The 18707-nt window shown below is 41.1% G+C and overlaps 2 protein-coding genes and 1 long non-coding RNA gene across 7 annotated transcripts; 2 read left to right on the top strand and 1 right to left on the bottom strand.

The window, feature by feature from the left end:
- The first annotated feature begins 38 nt into the window (after positions 1-38).
- On the top strand, positions 39-3787 carry LOC111266453 (uncharacterized). Of its 3 annotated transcripts, none has more exons than XR_002684105.1 (2): positions 39-147; positions 2569-3787. It is a non-coding gene; the product is annotated as an uncharacterized LOC111266453 (long non-coding RNA). The 3 variants fall into 3 exon arrangements; XR_002684104.1 differs by having other exon boundaries at positions 2564-3787; XR_002684103.1 differs by lacking the exon at positions 39-147 and adding an exon at positions 179-680 and having other exon boundaries at positions 2564-3787.
- Positions 3788-6463: 2676 nt separating this feature from the next.
- CysRS-m (cysteine--tRNA ligase-like protein, mitochondrial) lies at positions 6464-9707 on the bottom strand. Of its 2 annotated transcripts, none has more exons than XM_022843940.2 (4): positions 9117-9707; positions 8049-8532; positions 7691-7932; positions 6464-7288 (listed from the first exon to the last, which is right to left on the bottom strand). In XM_022843940.2, exons 1-4 carry the CDS (start codon positions 9413-9415, stop codon positions 6706-6708), a joined length of 1608 nt encoding a protein of 535 aa, XP_022699675.1. In that variant the 5' UTR covers positions 9416-9707; the 3' UTR covers positions 6464-6705. The 2 variants fall into 2 exon arrangements, with proteins under 2 accessions (XP_022699675.1, XP_022699676.1); XM_022843941.2 differs by having other exon boundaries at positions 9438-9703.
- Positions 9708-10403: 696 nt separating this feature from the next.
- On the top strand, positions 10404-17224 carry AP-1mu (adaptor protein complex 1, mu subunit). Of its 2 annotated transcripts, none has more exons than XM_022843943.2 (9): positions 10404-10488; positions 12829-12991; positions 13175-13428; positions 13676-13833; positions 14088-14188; positions 14380-14588; positions 15013-15177; positions 15546-15676; positions 15914-17224. In XM_022843943.2, the coding sequence occupies exons 2-9, from the start codon at positions 12835-12837 to the stop codon at positions 16005-16007; spliced, it is 1269 nt and encodes a 422-aa protein (XP_022699678.1). In that variant the 5' UTR covers positions 10404-10488; positions 12829-12834; the 3' UTR covers positions 16008-17224. The 2 variants fall into 2 exon arrangements, with proteins under 2 accessions (XP_022699678.1, XP_022699677.1); XM_022843942.2 differs by lacking the exon at positions 10404-10488 and adding an exon at positions 11275-11375.
- Positions 17225-18707: the final 1483 nt, after the last annotated feature.

The following is an 18707-nucleotide window of genomic DNA, read 5'->3' as shown; positions in this document are numbered from 1 at the left end:
TATATATATTCACCATGTTTCCTGTTACTACTGTTTTTTATAGATCGACGCACGACATATTCGTGGTAAGCAATGTCACCATTTTCCAGACTACTATAAACACGTCTTAGGACAACGACTTCGGGAGAATGCACACAGTACAGGAAGGTAAACCTGTTTCTAGGTATAAGTCGTTCGATTTATAGGTAGTATCTTGGCCAGTAGTTTAGCCGGACGCTGTGTAGCTAGATTGCAATGACAAAATATCTGAAAAATGACGAGAATATTAGCGTCTTTGTTACAAATAAGGTAGAAGCAACTTTAAAAACCTGAACTTGCTCACTTTACTTAAAATGTTGTACGAAATTTCGACCCTTTACCATTCTGCAATTGCTTTCGGGCATGGTACACATTATCGTTTTCCTCAAAATGTGATCCGGTTGGCGGCGATGGAAGTGGCATGAAGAGGTCCTACCATCAGCATCGTTACCAGCAAAGCCAACAGTCAGAGTACTGGTCCTAGTGTGTAGTGAGTTAGCTGTTTTCGGCTATCTAGTCTCGCTCGGTTTTCTGTGACAATGACAACGTCGCCAGCCACCATTGAAACCTGTGTCGGAAACCCGAGATCGGCGCGGTCGACTGGCCGACCCAACGTCAGAGAAGGGGAGATAACGCTGAGAGACGCACAGGGTCGTTATTAGGTGAGCGCGGAAGAGCACGACCGGACATGGCATATCGTTGCTTTGGCCAGCTACAGCCACTTGACTTTGGCCCAAACAGTCGCTCGCTTTCTCCTTATCTAGCGCTTTTAATTGCAGGGCCTCCTTCCCAAGTATAGACCTTTATAGGTTAAAAAACCCTTGGAAAGCCCTCCGAGCAGCATACGAATAGGCTTAAGGCTAGAATAACATCAAAGCAAAGGGAGTTCTGTACTCTGACTAGCAAGCCCCGTCGAATCAGAAATATCTTGGTGGACATAGAATATCAGTATTATTACAGATAGCCATGGACATTTTACTGGCGCTGAGAAAAAATAGACAGCTTTGCATCCACAACTAGACAGTCATGAGGACAACACCAGATAAGTATGCTACTGCCATTACCGACAGCTGCACCTAAGCATGGGTCCAGTTAACAGATTTTTTTAAATCCCCGAGGCTCTTTCAATGATGTTTAATTGCCGCTACATAACTAAATTTTTACGTCCGACACCGCCACTGGGCGTTTTATTCAACGGCTAGCACCCGCTAGCTTTTGCCATGTTCATCAATATGGCTCATCGTTGTCAATCTGTACAGTATTAAACGCGTATCGGGTCGCAGTAGTACAAGCGAAATGGCCGTTGGCTGATAAATGGGAATGTGTCACAAAAAGAAGACTTATATATATATATATATATATTTATAGATAATAGGCGTAATATAAATATTTTAGAAGTATGTCTCAACCATGCGTTGTGATACGCGGACAGGGCCGCTAGGTAAAGGCGATATAGTGAAATATTTTAGTTGACTAATGATGAATTAACTATCAGATAAAAGGACATAAGCAGGTCTAAATGGATAATTTGAATCTTACGTCCGGTACTCTTGTTAAGTCTTCCGAGATATATATGTAGGTCTGGTTATTAAACTTTTGCTTATTTAGTCAGGAAGCACACGTTTAAAACGTTGCTACCCATCATAGAGCTGCCGCTTAAAAATTTGCTTGCTTTAAAAATTGTCATGGCTTGTACCCGTCGATGTATGACGACTTTATCATATTTCTTTTATTCATTTTCTTTTAATTTCTCAAAAAAACATGAACCCAAGTGTTAGATGCATAATATTTAAGGTATATAGCCGTTATGTAAACTTTTTTCATTTTTAACTTATATTTTCAGTAATTTAAGATATTAAGAACTCGATGTTAGCACAAGTATTTTGGAAGTACTGTTACGCTCACCAGACTGTATAACGTTACTTCAGCCATACGACAATGAATTTACGCTAGGAAGGCAACGTAAATCGAAGTCATAGGTACTTTTATAATTTGGTGAATAGGGAACACGTGAGCGACTCAAAGGAAACGGACTCGAACTCTCCGAATCGAATAGGCTAGACTAATAATGAGATAGTGAAGCTGAATAATTTAGAGCATCATCTCACCGAAGTCTTACGCTTGCTGCTAACTTTAGGGGCATGTAATGGTCTAGGATCGAATGCGGACATAGACACAAGCTTCGTTCCTTGCTGGTATTCAGCTGTTTGACGGAATGGCACTTCCGCGCATAAATCTCAAAACCATTAGGGCACTGCTAATTTTAATTAGACCCTTCTATTAGAGAAAAATAAATAATGCCAGGCTAGTTGACTTTCTTTGGTGGCTAAAGCCAGTATGTACACCTATATAAACAGCACACCAGTAGTACATGTCTGAACTCCGTACATGTACATCTACACCCACTTCTGCACACAACTTGCTTTAAGCAGGCCTCAAGCTCTCAAGCATTTGTTAAAGCAGTATTGCCAAGCCACCACAGTAACTAGTCGTTTTGCCGCTAGCAAAATCCTAGTCAGTCATTAACTTGTTCCTCTCTCGTTAGGACAGCGTCTAATCTTGTATGCCTTCTACCGAAGACCTGCAGCAGAATCAGCTGTAGAATCCCTGGTATTAGCTGGTGCGGAAGCAAGAAAGAGGCAAGCGAGAGTAACTCTGTCTACCCATTCATCCCGTGCGAGAAGCAATAGCCGATAATAGCAGTCAATGTCTCCTTTTCTTAGGCCGGTCGCCATCAGCGCAGGATAGCAGTGCCTCACACTGCTGATGTTATGTGCGGCGAGAGTCCCCACCAACCACGAACCAGCAAAGTGCTCTGAGGGGTCGTCCTCTTTCCTAGGTTATCGCTGTTGCAGCCGCTGCTGCAGCCGAGTTATCCGAGACGGACAAATTCAATCGGAACACCGCCACCTCGCCACCACCGAATCCGCCGCGACCCCCGCACCGCTAGCTCCGCCCCTTCAACACAACACAGCCAAGAACTACCGACAACGAAACGAGAAGGAGAAAGCCTTTTCAAGCAATAAGTAAGCTGGAGTGGGGGTGCAGAACGTGGAGAAAACCCAACCTACGAAAGGGACCTCGACAGAAACCTAAGAGCTCACTTGGAATCTTCTTTTGGCTTCTGCAGCCAGTCTCTCTTCCTCCTCTCGTGCGACTCGAACGATCTCCTCCGCTGCGAGACATCAGTGGCTCTTACCTTCTGATGTTCCTTACTGACTCCACAACAACGACTTTGAGATCAGCTAGCTGCAGGAGTTACTGTCGCTGCTGCTGCGATTGTAGTTGGCGCTAGCAGGACAAAACGGACCGACAATTTCCTCCTGTCCTGCGGAAAATGCTAGGTTTATGCGGCTGTCTCGGGCAGGCGCTTTTGCGGCCCCGGAGCCTCTGCCCAACGGGGTCTATAAATGTTGCCATTTAACAGGTGGATAGAGGAGAAGGAGCAACTGTAGGAAAAGCCGAATAGAGGCACGGATCCTCCAGCACAGCCTTGATGGGAATATGAGACGACGCGAGACGAGCTCAAAAAGGAACGCGTTTAGCGGATTGGTAATAGCAGCGGTTGCGGTTAGGTAGAGGGTGACTCGACTGGCGGGAAACCGAACAGTATAGCTAAAGCTTTTACGTAATTTTAAGAAAAAGTGATATAAAGTGAACGCAAATAAAGAATAGAACATCGACAAAATGTCTCTTTACGAAGTGCATACACACTGCGTATAGAGAAAAGCGTAGAATAAAGTAACCGACAGGAAGGATTTTAGAATAAGAGTCGAAGTCGTTGCTAGATAGGTATATGTTCTTGAGGAAAAGCTGTACTATAAAATATGTATTAAGCAAAACGAACTACGATTACAATTGAGTGTCGATGTTCTGGCCACAATTCTGTGTTTGGTCTGTAAAAAAAATTTTGTCTGTAAAAACATCCGCAATCTAGAGGTGCACAGTTACAGTCTAAACAAACTAGCTGTATCGTTTGCACTGTTAGAAACGCTAACTTTCGCTGCACGCTCTGTTTGAGGCATCTTCACACTAGAATCAATGTGAGTAAAACGTGGATGGATGAATTCAATTAGTGACATGGTTCTTCCAACTTGTTCAGTTACTCGGTTTATCAGCCTTGTGACTCCAATTGCGACTTGAAACGCGGGCTTCATAGGACGCACCTTGTTTGTAACAGAAGCTTGCTAAAGCAATAGGAAAAAATACGCCCCTTCTCTCAACGCAGCGCTCGGACGATACTAGCAGTCCAGTTATCCAAAACTGTAGTCTTCGCTTCCGAAACGAGGCCCAATGGACGAAGACCCAATTGCTATTGTGTTGTGGGACGCACAATACATTCCAAGAAGGCCAAGATAGAGATAAATGCCAAGCGATAGGATTACTTGCTACTACTCTAGCAAGTAAGGCCGTGAATCTTCTTTTTTTTTCGTCTGCTAGCTCTCGTATTGTACATGCCCGTATCAAAAAAGGCTAGAAACGGAAAAAGCGATGTACCAGCGAGATATCGCCTGCGTATGTAATGTTGAACCGACATTTGCACATGAAAAAGCAGGCTTTACTAGCCGACTGCAGGCAGCTCCAAGTTTCGCTGCTTCTTTCGGGTGTAGTGTTTGGTGTGGCATATGTGATGGTAGGCAATTGCAAATGGTACGGAGGCGTCTGCTATGGTAGTTAATGGCCTATGCAGAAGTGCAGAGCAGATACACTGTATTTCCTGCTGTAATGGTTTCAAGTACGTTTCGCAAGTATATGCGCATATTCTGCACGTGATAGGAAACATGGGTAGATAAAAATTGCATCTGGCAGTGCTGACTTTTAGCGTTTGCACTTTGTATGAGTTTCTATATATATATATATATATATATATAACTTTCAGCTTATTATCACCAATATGCTAAGATAAAAAGTAATATTGATAAAATGACGAGAACATCTTTTCTTGCTTATTCAGTAATGTACGTAATTTCTGGCATGCAATACTACAATTGGACACTTCTTCCAGAAACTTGTGATCACACCAACTTGTTTTTAACCAGGTGTAGCGCGGGATAAATAACGTGCATGTGGCGTATATATCAAAGGTGACTGTTCCTTCCGTAAAATAGTGAACAAAGTTCTCCACGAAATAGTTTCGCACCCAACGTACGTATCTATTTACCATGCGATATGCGGGTGGCTATGTCGGTGTGCATGAACGTCAAGTTCAGCAATCCTGTTAGAGCGCATCCAGGAGAACGAAACATCAGGACAAAGAGACAGGACGACGAAATTCACGCGCTGGCGAGCTCCAGACATCCGAGTTCATCCGCTCGTCGGCTTTTGCTGCTATATGAGCGTTCAGCACTGTCACTGTGTGTCTGTGCTATATCTTTGAGCACTGAAATCAAATTTTCTTTCCTTCGCATTCTCCCTTTCCGCATGAAGCAGTGATTCTTTTTCATCTTATGGCGGTTACAGCTACAGCCAGTACTTGCACACTGTACAATTCCTCGTATCCGCCCCAGGATCTGTCCGCTCTAGATCCTCGACCCTTCGCCTCTCTACCTCACCCCTTCCTTCTCTCTCAACGTGCTGAGATCTCGTTACGTCCGTTCCCCACTGTTCCGTCTCACCTGTGGCTTACTTACTTGTTTTTTCCTCTCCTTTTCCTTGTCTTCGGTGGTGTAATTCTGTAGCCCCTGGTACACCACCAGCTTGTCCATCTTCCAACGAGTTACAGCTCAGTCCCTCTGCAGCTGCCAACATATCAACGCTCGCACTAACGCCACTTTTGCACGAACGGCCGCGTTCCTTTCGGGGCATATTCTGCCTTTTGATTTTCTTCTTGGCTTCTTGTTCTTATGTGCTTATTGCGGCATGCGCTTATCCTGATTTGTCTACCTGGAACGACAAGTGCAGATGAAGGCAAATCCCGAATCATTGACGCCTGCGTTGAGAATATTCGCATGCCGTGTGGTGCGACTCACGACGGATTGGCAGAATAGCATAAAACATCCGAGACAACCCGCATAAAGGATTGCCGCTAGTGGTTGGCGAATAATCCAATCGACTCGTCATCACAGCTCACTGGGCATCAACACAGCTCTTACGAAAACTGCCCACTCCTTGTAGCAGTTGCAATGACGGCAACTCTATTCGAAGCAGTTCACCGGTGTGAACGGCAGGCGTCATCTGCTGTGGGGAACAAGGAACTTTTATCCATGAAAAATGATCATCGTTTTTGAATTCGATTACAAAAATAGCAACGTAAATATATCTTTAGTGCGGGCTAAAAGGTGTTCACAACAGAATGTGTAACGTGCATGAGAAAAAACATATATATAGCAGATTATAGGAATGAATACTAGTATATACATTGTCCTGTCATCCTGGGAGATACTAGCATGTACATATATATGTACTCCACATGGCTGCGTAAATACAATACAAGGATACCAGACGATAAATTGATTAAGTCCATCTTATATTTTATTGATCAAAACTTTTAAGTTTTTACTTTAAGATACATTTCTTGTTTTTTTTTTTTCTTGCTTTTATAAATTCTATTGTAGCTTCTTCAACAATATGTTCCACTTATAAACTATTATTGTATGTTGCAGGTGTCGTTTGAAGTTTTTTTACAGAGATCTACAAAGCAGTTTAGGGTTGTTTTGGATTTACAGCACAGAATCGTTTTAGGTTCAGTTAATGAGACCTTGTCCAACTTGTCCGATATTTCATATCCTTTATTGCTATTCCTTCCACTTGAAGGTCTTCACGGAATTCGTCACAGCTTTTCAATAGCTTATCTCGCTCGTCTCCAGGACTTAAAGCTAACGCGAGCTGTCTCACTTCAAACCGAAAGTCCATCATTTTGTCAACGATGTTGCTTAGTTGGCTGTCTTCGGCAACGCCCGACATGGTGTCCAGCCGGAATCCCATAGTACAGTAATAGTTCCGGATATAGTTTGACAACGAAGCTACAGCAACATGTCCTGGAGCCATTTTACCCTCCTCGGTTTTTCTAAGCGCCTGCACTAGCATGTCGGTAAGTGCCACGATCTGGGCTGTAGCTCGGGCGAAGCTGAAGTCATCAGCCAGGGCCTTGTCCACGTTTTCCCTAGTGATGTTCAGTGCTTTAAGTAGATCATGTTGGCTGATGTCCGCCGAAAACCTCCCGCGCAAATAATCATCGCTAAGGGCTAGAGCATCGTTTAGCTTTGCTAAAGCCGACGCTGACTCAGATACGAGCTTGTCCCTGAAATCGATCTCGGCGCGTAAAGGAAACCTGAAGAGAGGCATGAAGACGATTAGCAGATTAATCAGGAATTTAACAACCCACACCTAGGCTGTCGATGCTTTTAAGTATCCAGAATAACAGAAAGCTAGAAGAATATTTAAAGACATTTGCACTTATGAAATCTGGTATGTGTACTGGTATCATTAAACTTGTCCCGATCAGTAAGTGCACTTATCTACCATGTGATGCCTTCTAAGAAAACACTAAATGTTAAAACAAATAAGATTAGATAGGTAGATTTCACCCACGATCTATTATATAAACACGGTCTTCTCCTATGTCCATGAACTAAAACTAAAGCGTGTTTCAAGCACAGAAAGAAACTTCAAGGAAATATTAGACTGAAAGAGGACTTGCTCTTTTCTATCCGAGTTGATTTAAGTTTCGTACCTTAGGCAGATCATACGAAGTTTCTCTGCCGAATGGTCCTTCAAGAAATCTTTTATGTGAATAACATTGCCAATACTTTTGGACATCTTATCGCCAGACAAGCGCACAAAACCTGGGTGGATGTAGCACCTGGCCCAGGTCGATCGCTGATGAAATGCGCAACACTGTGCCTCCTCATTCTCATGGTGTGGAAATTCAAGATCCTTTCCGCCGCTGTGCAAATCTAAGTCATTACCGAACACCTTTGAACGGAAGTACAGTGACTGTATTATTATTATTATTATTATTATTATAATCACTACTGTAGTGGTACATATAAACGTACATTAATAATAAAAGCCAAAAACTTGTTTTCAACCTTTGAAGCCATAGCAGAACACTCGATATGCCAGCCGGGTCTGCCTGATCCAAAGGACGCAGTCCAGGAAGGTTCACCCGCTTTTTCCGGCTTCCACAAGGCGAAATCGCGAGCATTGCGCTTGACCCCTTTGGTATTTTGGTCAACGTCCACCTGACGAAATCGTGGATACGCAGAATCGCGGCTGGTGTCGAAAAATACGCCCTCAGTGGTCCTATACGCGTAGCCTAACCTCATAAGCTCCTCGATAAAGTGTACAATCTCGCTGATATGTTCCGTCGCTCGAAGAACAATCGATGGCTTACGAATATTCAGCGCTGCGAGGTCTTGAAAGAACGAAGCTTCATATTTTCGTGCCACCTCCAAATAGCTAATCTTTAGTTCTTGGGCCCTTTGGATGATCTTATCGTCGACATCTGTGATGTTCATCACGTAGACAACCGAAAATCCTCTGTGTTCGAGAACTCGACGGATTAAATCTAATCTGTTTTATATTATTGAAAGATAGAGAAAAGCAATGAAACTATTGAATCTAATAGTGCCGTTACAATGAAGACTCCTCACTTCTAGGGCTCTATTCTATTTACATTGACGAATCATAGTCGTCATCGACGATCAAGTGCTACACTCCGCTTGCTCAGCTTCGCGTGACAATAAAACATTTCTGAATAATCATATGTATTTAATGTATCTGTACAAAGGCTCATAATCAATGTATACGTGTAGAGCAGTGTGTTTTTTTAAGGCTAATTTTACGCAACCGGGTAACGCGTTTAATACTGCCCCTATCCGCTATTGCGTCAAGGAGAGGATTATAACAGGGTAACAGCAGCCTAGCCAATTCGTTGATTCGTTGCTAAAAATTTAACGAGACTGCGATTAATTAAGTCTTTACATCCGATGCGCAAACGATACGTCAAAGTCAATTCGAAATGTATATTTTTTTAATGCAACTGTACAGAGATTTTTCACATATAGTGATACCTTCATAAACCTTTATTTTTTTCCGCTAGCTTTAGTAGTTCTTAGATTATCTATGATTTTGCAGAGCGTTCTGTAGTTACGGACCTAAGGTAGCACAATGCATGGCCAACATGAGACTCGTCATACACAGTTGGACCGCAGCAGTACCAAGTAACCAGTTTATTCGTCTTGCATAACAATGGTTGTTTTCTCTTAGTTAGGGAATTGTAGACTTCGAATTGCTGCGAACTGCTTCCAGCTTCTGTTTGGGGAACCGATGGCTCTCTTGGGTGCCAGTTACATGATGGAACACTTTTTAGCGAAACGCTGGATTGGAAGCGTCGAGTGGGAGTCCAATTCCATAGTCCGACAACCTTCTGAATGCTTTTAAATAAACGCTGCATTGTGGTTATTATATTCACTTACTGGACACTTAATATTTTATCATCCGTAGGCACAACTGGAGACTCCCCCAGTTGCTGGTTTTGACTGCATCAATCGACGTGATGTCTTTTATTCATGAATACCCTCAATTTCTTGAGATATGGTAAACTCATTTATCACAGTTGCACTTCCCTATTGTAAAAAATTGATTCCACACGGTTAGAAACAGACACAGGGATACTGCCGTACGATCATCCTTCTATACAGTCGAATTCACTGGGCGCAGCCATATTGGCAAGAAGCTCGTTTTTGTGTTGATTTGTGTGAGCAGACGACACTTGGTGACGACGAGTTATCACTGACAAGCGGGCTCTGAGGGCGGTTTAATATGAAACATTCGATGATACATTGGCACATACCTTTTTTAACACTCCCCTAGAGTTCCGCTATATAAGTCTAAACAATTATCGGAAGGAGTTGGTGGCGAAATTAGTCATAAAGATTTGCTGTAGCCATACTTCTTCCATTGTTCATTTGTATTTACCATTGGTAAAGAGTTCCAGTCTTCGCCTGTCTGGGAGTGGGCGACGTGTTTTACAGAAGTGGTGGGCAAGTAGTGCTAGTCAATAGCGTGGTTCGTTTGGTCGTATCGTGTGTTCGCCCCCTGCCGTAAACAAAACAGTGGCAATTTTGCAAAGACGTCCAGTGTTTTCATCGTGTAATGTATAAGTGTCTGCCTTAGCAGTCTCATGTGCTGTCGTCTTTTCCCGTTCAGTGGTGCTAATTGGCTTTGTGTTGAACTATCACAGTCATCTGGGTAGTCGCTAGCCCATCGACGTTCGGTGGGCAGTCGGCCGTTGCTTGTCAGTAGAGCGGAGCAGTGAAGTGCAGTCATTCTACCTACTATCAATTTGCAAGTCTCTCGTTTTACCAAATTTGTCTAGGCACCCCAGCCTGGATTGTTCGGCTTGTTGATGTGTTTGCCAAACTGAAAAACCATTTACGAAACGTCCGCAGTGTACCTTCTCCGCGGCCGCTGTCCATTCCATGCTATTTTGATCTTTGCTGCTTCGCAAAAAACGATCAAGCATCGGTAAGTTGCGTTCCGTAGTGTAGTTAAATAGTATATTTCAGTCAGTACCGTCAGAATCTTTCCTTTCTGTTATTGGGTTATTAGTTAAATGAGCTAGAGTATAATATATACTCTGCTGTTTCTCATCGTTCTATTTGACGTGCCATTTTGGTTTTTGATTGCGAGGTTTTTGTGGGCTATCCTATAGACCGACCTATCCTATAGCCGCGAACATGCACGTTGAGAATTTTTTGAGTTGGCCACGTCAACTCTTCGAAGGCTTGCCGCATTCCGATGCGGCTGCGAAGAGTTTACGGACTGTTGCACCACCATTTGACGGGCAACACCGGTCACGCTAGCGACACGAAAGAGATGATGTTATGAGATAGCAGCTTCCAAATGGTACCTGCCCGTGCCTAGATCACACGTATTTTTTCAGCACGTTCCATAATCCAACGCTGTCCGCGGCATGTGATTGACCTGTTTGTTCACAGCAATGTAGAAACTGCGTATGGTCACAACACCTTTTCTGTGCTATATAAGTGTGCCGTTTTAGGTCAGCCCAATTTATGCTAATCATACGTTCCTGTGCTTTCTGAGCTATATTTGTGCATATTGATTATTCTGTCAGCTGCAGTATAATATTATTGTTATTATGCAGCTGCTTATTGATGATCAAATTAGAAACGAAGTTTTCTTGCACCCGTGTAGGGAGTGAAGCTATACGAATCAATATTGATACGTATATCGTATATGTATATTCCGCGATCTACGTATATCGGGGAGCTACAGAGATGGCGGAATGACTTATTGCAGGGCTTCTGAAAGTTCCTGAACTGGTGGTGCCGATCAAATCGGTGCGAGTGGTGGCTGCGTTGCAAGCTGCTAAGTCTCTACGGAATACAATGGTAAACGTTCGCGTAAATTAAGAGCGACGAGCGCCTTTAACCGTAAAAAAATACTCGACAAGGTTTGATGGTCTCGTTTATGTTACTCTGCCTTCAAAAAAAAAATATTAGCCATACGACGCTAAAGGGCAATAGAGTTCTTGATGTAGAATGATAAACATATCAAATCAGGTTTTAGATGAATCTGAGTGAGAAATGCCGCCTGTTCATATCTTCAATTACCATCAGTGGTATTTCCTGTTCCTACGATGAGACGCAACATATTTCAGCTTACGGACATCTTTCTCCGTGTGACTGGTGAAGCTGCTGTTTTTTCAAGTACTTTATTATGTTGTGTTCGCCGCTGTAGTATGACTAGATAGTTAACTTTCATTGGCGCACCCCAAACTGAGGCACTCCTTCTGAACGATGTTCTCGTTGATTCTCGACATTTGGTGACTGCATTAGGGTGTATCGATTATACTACTAAAGGTGTATATTCTGCCGTAGCAACTGTCAACGTTAATGTTCTTCGATTATCAAGGCAGTGCTTCTAAAAACAGTATGGATAGTGTAACAAGCTAAACCATTATATTTGACCTCTCGGTCCCATTTTTAGCGTGCTAATCGCTTGTGTGCTTCCGAAACGGGCTTCCTAGTCGCTGTAGATGGAAATATATAAAGCTGAAACTGGCTTACTTCAATATTTCTTATCGGAGCAGAGGCTTAAAGGTTCAAACAGAATTGACTCTGAATCACTGCAAAACACGGTCCGATCTACGAGCTGTTTAGTGGGGCCGATGCTGAAATCTGACAGCGAAGCGGCGCTGGAAGCTAGATGTGTAAACTGGAATTTGCATTAATACGAATCTATGTTAACCCATCTATGTTTATATACGAAACGGACTGGAGTGACAGCCAGTACGTACAATAGAATAGAAACATCGAATTTGCACCCGTGTAGATATGGGTATGGAAAAAATGGAAGCGTGTCCATTGCTTAGTAGGATAGATACTGTTATAATAGGCTAATTATCGTATTGAAACCAATCATTTATCCTGTTTGGATTTATAAATTTTGTAAATATATATCCTAGTAGTATCTTAGATTGAGGTTGAGCTAATATATCTGGCCAGAAGTTGTGACTATCTCAGGCTAACTAGCGCGTGAAGCGGTTTGACTTATTTTTCGTCAATAAGGTTGCGCAGCAATACAGATGGAGACAACCTCCTACGGTAATACATAGCCGATTCCCTATGAAGATTGCGCCCAAAATTTAATATAAGCGACAATAAATCGTGATTCAAGTCTTGATTTATCTGTTGTCGATTCTTGGCTATGTTTCAAAAAGCCACTAGTAAAAGCATTTACGATAGTAATCTACTAAAAATGAGTAATGTTTCGTCACTATATGTTCGAGTGTAGCATATATTTTCAGAGCATAAATTTAATTAGCTGACTTCTGTTTTGCAGTTGCACATGGCAACGTCAGCAATATATATTCTCGACTTGAAGGGGAAATCGCTGATTTGCCGGAACTATCGTGGTGATATCGAGAATAATGCAATTGAAAAATTTCTTCCTCTCCTCATGGATCGAGAGGAAGAAAGTTACTCGACACCGATCATTCGGCAAGGTACGGTTCTTAACTTATTTAACTGTAATTTTACTTGAGTTCATCTCTCGTCACACAGTTTCTATGAACAACTAACTATTAGTTCGAAATCGGTGCAGGATTAGCCATCAGCTCATCTTTATGGATGTTTTCATTCGTCTTTTCTAAGGAACCTTTGCTAATGAACTAGAACTGCCGTTTCAGGGGAAGTGACGTTTGTTTACATCAAGCACAACAATCTCTACCTCGTGTCACTGTCGAAGAATAATTCAAATGTTGCGCTCATATTCTCGTTTCTGCACAAAATGGTGCAGGTGTTCAGTGAATACTTCAAAGAGCTTGAAGAGGAGTCAATTCGGGACAATTTTGTCATTATCTACGAACTACTCGATGAATTGATGGATTTTGGTTACCCACAAACTACGGACTCGAAGATCCTTCAAGAGTTCATTACCCAGGTGCGAGGATTTTCTTAAAAAAATATTTATTTTTATTTAAAAAAACACCTTGTAAACAGCAAAAGGAGGAAGATCTTTGTGCCTCGTTTGTACCAATCGTTCCCTTACGCAAACAAGCTACCTGTGCTTTTTTTTCGAACATATTTAGCCTAACCTAGCATTATGTAAGTTATTGAAAGTAATTATAGCCGTCCTAGGATTTGCATCCGCTCAATCGATTCTAGCCCTTTTCTTTTTCACTCTGTAGGAGTCTCATAAGATGGAAATCGCACCAAAGTTGCCTATGGCGGTGACGAACGCAGTGTCATGGCGATCCGAGGGCCTAAAATATCGCAAAAACGAGGTGTTTCTTGATGTCATCGAAAGCGTCAACTTACTCGCCAATTCTAACGGGACAGTACTTAGGTTGGTTTTCCTGTGCAATACACGTGCATCAAGAATCCTATCTATATAGAAATGGCAAGCGCGGTCTATGAAAGGGAGGCCATGCTGAAGAATATGCGTCTGCGTGCGTCGCAGTGCTCATTGGCGACAAATTTTTCGAAGTCGTACCGGCATTTTCAATGTACTTGCTGGTTTACAGCATATCTACACTCTTCTGTCATGGAAGCTTTTTCTTTCGTTTAAAATAGTTTATTATGAATTACCTTGCTTTGCAGGTCTGAAATTGTGGGATGCATTAAGATGCGCGTCTATTTATCAGGAATGCCCGAACTACGCCTTGGGTTAAACGATAAAGTCCTCTTCGAAAGTACCGGCCGTAAGTATTTTGACCTGAAACCTCTAACTGATACAAATGGCTCTATTTTTGAGCCTACCGCCACGACTCAATAGAATTAATTCTGTTCTCAGCATCATTGTAGCAAGCGTCCTTGGTGTCTTCTTAAAAGGTTTTTATGATGTCCTTTAACTCCAGTTTCTAAATACGCATTCTATGCTTTGTTTTAACAGGAGGCAAAAGTAAAAGTGTTGAGCTTGAAGACGTCAAGTTCCACCAATGCGTCCGCCTGTCGCGGTTTGAGAACGACAGGACAATCTCATTTATTCCGCCCGATGGTGAATTCGAATTGATGAGCTATCGCTTAAATACCCATGTCAAGCCGCTCATCTGGATTGAGAGTGTCATTGAACGACACGCGCATAGTCGAGTCGAGTATATGGTACGTGATCGACCAATATTAGAAGTACATCACCTACTACTAATACTAATAAAACCATGATAACACTCTAAATAAATAGTTCACAAACTCCGGAAGCGTGTTGTACTAGGACTGAGATAGTCTAGGTCACAGCTATTGGAACCAATCATGGTGATTTCACGAGGGTAAAGGAAATGCAAATTTAGAAGTTTACGAATACTCGCAATCTTAAACGATCCTTTTTACTATGTATGTTAAAAGGCATTAAGGTATCACTGGTAGTTATCATACGTTTGAGTACTTACACTGAACATAGAAGCATTCTAATTAATAAATCTAGTTTTTTCAATATTTCGTTTTTGAAATGCGTTTAGATATTGTTACTTCTGCGACTAAGAATGTAAAAAGCGAGCCTTAGTTGGATGTATTTGAATTCTGGATGCAGGTAAAAGCCCGCTCTCAGTTTAAGCGCCGCTCGACAGCTAACAATGTTGAAATTATTGTCCCAGTACCTATGGATGCTGATAGCCCAAAGTTTAAGACAACAATCGGTAGCTGCAAATATGCTCCCGAACGTAGCGCCTGCATATGGACTATTAAAAGCTTTCCGGTAAGTATAAGGACCAGTCAACACTATATAATATAAATAAAATATACCACTATATATATTACAATAGTTTATTATAACGATGCGGAGAATATCCGAATCATCTTTAAACGCATCCAAAGTATTAGAGTGCTCAACCTATGCAATATTATCGAATTCCGAATGTCAGTTTATTTTTCCATGTTACTGAAAGTAGGCCAACGTCATTGATTCAGATTGGCACCGATCGTGAAGGTTGTGTCCGTCCATAAGCTTCAGTGCTAAAAGATAATGAAACCGCTTTATTTTTTTTACTATAAAATATCACCTCTTTTCAGTTCTAAGATTTTCCTAGAGCTAACTATTAAAGAATAAATATCCTTTCTTTTTAGGGTGGTAAGGAATACTTGATGAGGGCGCACTTTAGCCTGCCGTCAGTCGAGAGTGAAGAAGTCGAAGCCAAAGCCCCCATTGAGGTGAAATTCGAAATTCCGTATTTCACAACGTCCGGTATTCAAGTCAGGTATGTTTTGTGTGTATCTAACTCAGTAAGAGTTAAGCGTATATGTAACATGCACAATTTTCTGTAAGGTACCCATGAATGTACTTGAAAGAAATATCCTAAATTTTTCTGTAGTGACTTGGCATGGGTCGTATATTTTTCTGTAAACACTAGCTGAAAAGTTCAGATCAACTGACTTAGAATAGGAATTTATTTAAATAAACTTTAAATTCAACATTTTACTTTCATATCTTACAGATATTTGAAAATTATTGAAAAATCCGGCTACCAGGCTCTGCCATGGGTAAGGTACATTACACAAAATGGAGACTATCAACTTCGGACGAATTGAAGGACCACAAAGCACCAGCAGGACTTTCCAGTTACGTTTGAGTACGCCTAACCTGTTTCCTTAGGGCTTCCTGTTAGGCTTATCAAAAACAATTTTTAGACGAATGTGTATGAATATATAGAGAGACCTATTTTCGTGTGAGTCCAAGGATGTGTCTGTTAGAGAGTTCAACTGGCAAGACAACAATTGCAGCAGCTTGCAGAAGTTTGAGCAGGGTGACAAGGCTAAACGGCTTCAGGCGATAACGCCGAAGAATTAGTTAGCAGAGACAATGTTTATCGGTGATTTAGGGGGTGGCGACTTGTAGGGCGAAGTATTTTGTTACGGGAAGTGTAGTCGTAACAAGTAATCTAGTGAATGAGTCTTTTCAAATATCTTAAATCTTCATTCGATTGTAGAAATTACGAAGAAGAAGACGACCGAAGATTGTATATTTAGCCGCTTGCATTTGTGGATCTCTTCAAATTTCTCTGGTACCTATTGCAATAAGTAGATGTTTGCTTAATAACGCGTTTATTCATTCAATGTAAATTAGCTGAAGCTGTAACCTAGAATGGCAAGAACAATAATTTTCAATTTGCGTGGAGTCGCTCGTAAAGTAAATAGGAGATCACTAACCTAAAGGTAGGTTATGTTTGCCTTAACCTATCATCATTTTCCGCCAGAAATTATTTAACGTATTTAAACGTAAATAACTGTATCATTTGTTTTATTTTTGCAATCGTGATAGATGACACAGACATATATCCATCTTTCTATATAAATTAGTGTGTACACATTAGATCGAACTACATACGCGTTTTTTTTACTTCAGTGCTGAATATTATGGGTTTGTGGCAATATTAAGATAATAACCGTAGATGTGTTAAGCTAACCGGCGATAAGCAAATGTTTTAGAATAGATAGTCTAACATTGCCGAGACGTAAACTTATTAGGTGTCCTAAAGTGTACCACGCAAATAAGGTGGTTATAATCCTCCACAGATTTCTCGTTCCAAAGACTCCTCATATATCGTGTGGATGGCTTCGACTGGTAGGCAGACTACAGTGGCGCCAATTTTCATCAGAAAGTCGTTCTTGGAAGGGAAGGGTGATTTCACATAGAGCAACTGAAATAAAAATAAGTTAAAAGTTCAAACAACAGGACTATATATATATATATATATATATAACAAAAACTAATAGCCAGAGTGAAATAAAAGAAAGTTGTTACTATACTTGAAGCATTTTCTTTAGCTTTAACGATATTCACTTAAATAAATGATATCTTACGGTGCGTTGAAGATTGAGTACAGTTTACCTATTCCGCCCTTTCCCCAGTGTGCTTTGATGGATTTCGGGGCGAACTACTTATGGTATATTCTGCGAGCCTTAAACAAAATAATTAGCTTATTTTACAAAAACTAAACCTGCTTGTGACTCTGGCGCGTCTTGTTTTAAGATATCAGGTATTATTTCAAACCATTTTCAAGCCCTGCTTCTGGAGATAGTACTAGTGCTACTTTTCGTTAATTATACTGCGTCTTTTTCTATGCTACCCGCCTTACATCATAACTTTCAAAGTAAATTAGTGATAATTTGCTGAAGTGATTTTTCGGCAGCTGTGGTAAAGCCTTCAAGTGAAAATCAAAGGAAGTGAATCGATTTTGTGGTAAATAAAGGCTCAGAATGATCCCCATTCAGCGTTTCGAGTGTAGTCGGCGGGTGAATTATAAGGGACAGGCTTTGTTCAGCCATACTAATGGTCAAGCCAATGGAACCCGTTATATGTATATATTAATACTTAAACGACAAGTTCGAGGCTTGATTTTGTTTACCCCATACGTAATAATGCATGATTTTGATTACTAGCTGCCACATATTTGGAACTTCATATCCTGTAACAATTAAGTGGATTCAAGTTGTTTTCTCTAGCTTTCTGACTGATTCGCTTTTCTTTTCCCCCTTTACTGTTTTCGTCGTTTTGACACTTGAGACCATCAATTAACAATGAATATAACCATGTCAACAAAATCCTGTAATCCAGTAATTTAATGAATTTACATGCGGTTGTGGAGATAGAGTACTTATAAGTTGAAGTCTTGTGAAGCGAATATCAAAGATTCCGAAAGCATTCTGTACGCGTCGTCTTATTGAGGCAGTCGATGGAATATTGAAGGAGATAGTCTATGGAGTACCAGGAATAGTAACATCCCGATAGGGTAAGAATAACAGGGCCGAAGATATGTTTGAAAAACCAAGAAAAACTTCAAAGGCGCTATTTTCCTTGCAGAACTTTATACCATAAAGTTATTACATATGTTAGTGCGTACTCTTTATTCAAGACCAGCAAAACTGGCGCATATTGGTTTCGACATTCCAAAATGTGTTTACAACTTCAAATCTTTTTATTTGAACAAAATATCTTCGTCATTTATCAGAAGCAGCCTACTTAAAGCTAATAATTCCACCGTAACGTTATAATTAAAAATATTTACTTAAATATTCGTTATGAATCCATCGGGTTACGGCCATCTCGTGGAGTCACGTAGTGTTTGCTTATCACGTGGTTATGTATGTTTACGTAGAAACGACATTTGGAAAGCACTCGATTAATTTTTAGTACCTTTTTTTTTGAGGTCATTTGAGGTTTTTTTCATCGTGTATCCGACATGGCAGTATAGGAGCTTTATACAAAAGAAGCTATATAACTCGATAAAA

The sequence above is a fragment of the Varroa jacobsoni genome, unplaced genomic scaffold, assembly GCF_002532875.2.
Source record: "Varroa jacobsoni isolate VJ856 unplaced genomic scaffold, vjacob_1.0 scaffold_1084, whole genome shotgun sequence".
In the NCBI taxonomy this organism is placed as follows: Eukaryota; Metazoa; Arthropoda; class Arachnida; order Mesostigmata; family Varroidae; genus Varroa; species Varroa jacobsoni.
This window is presented reverse-complemented; position numbering and strand designations above follow the sequence as displayed.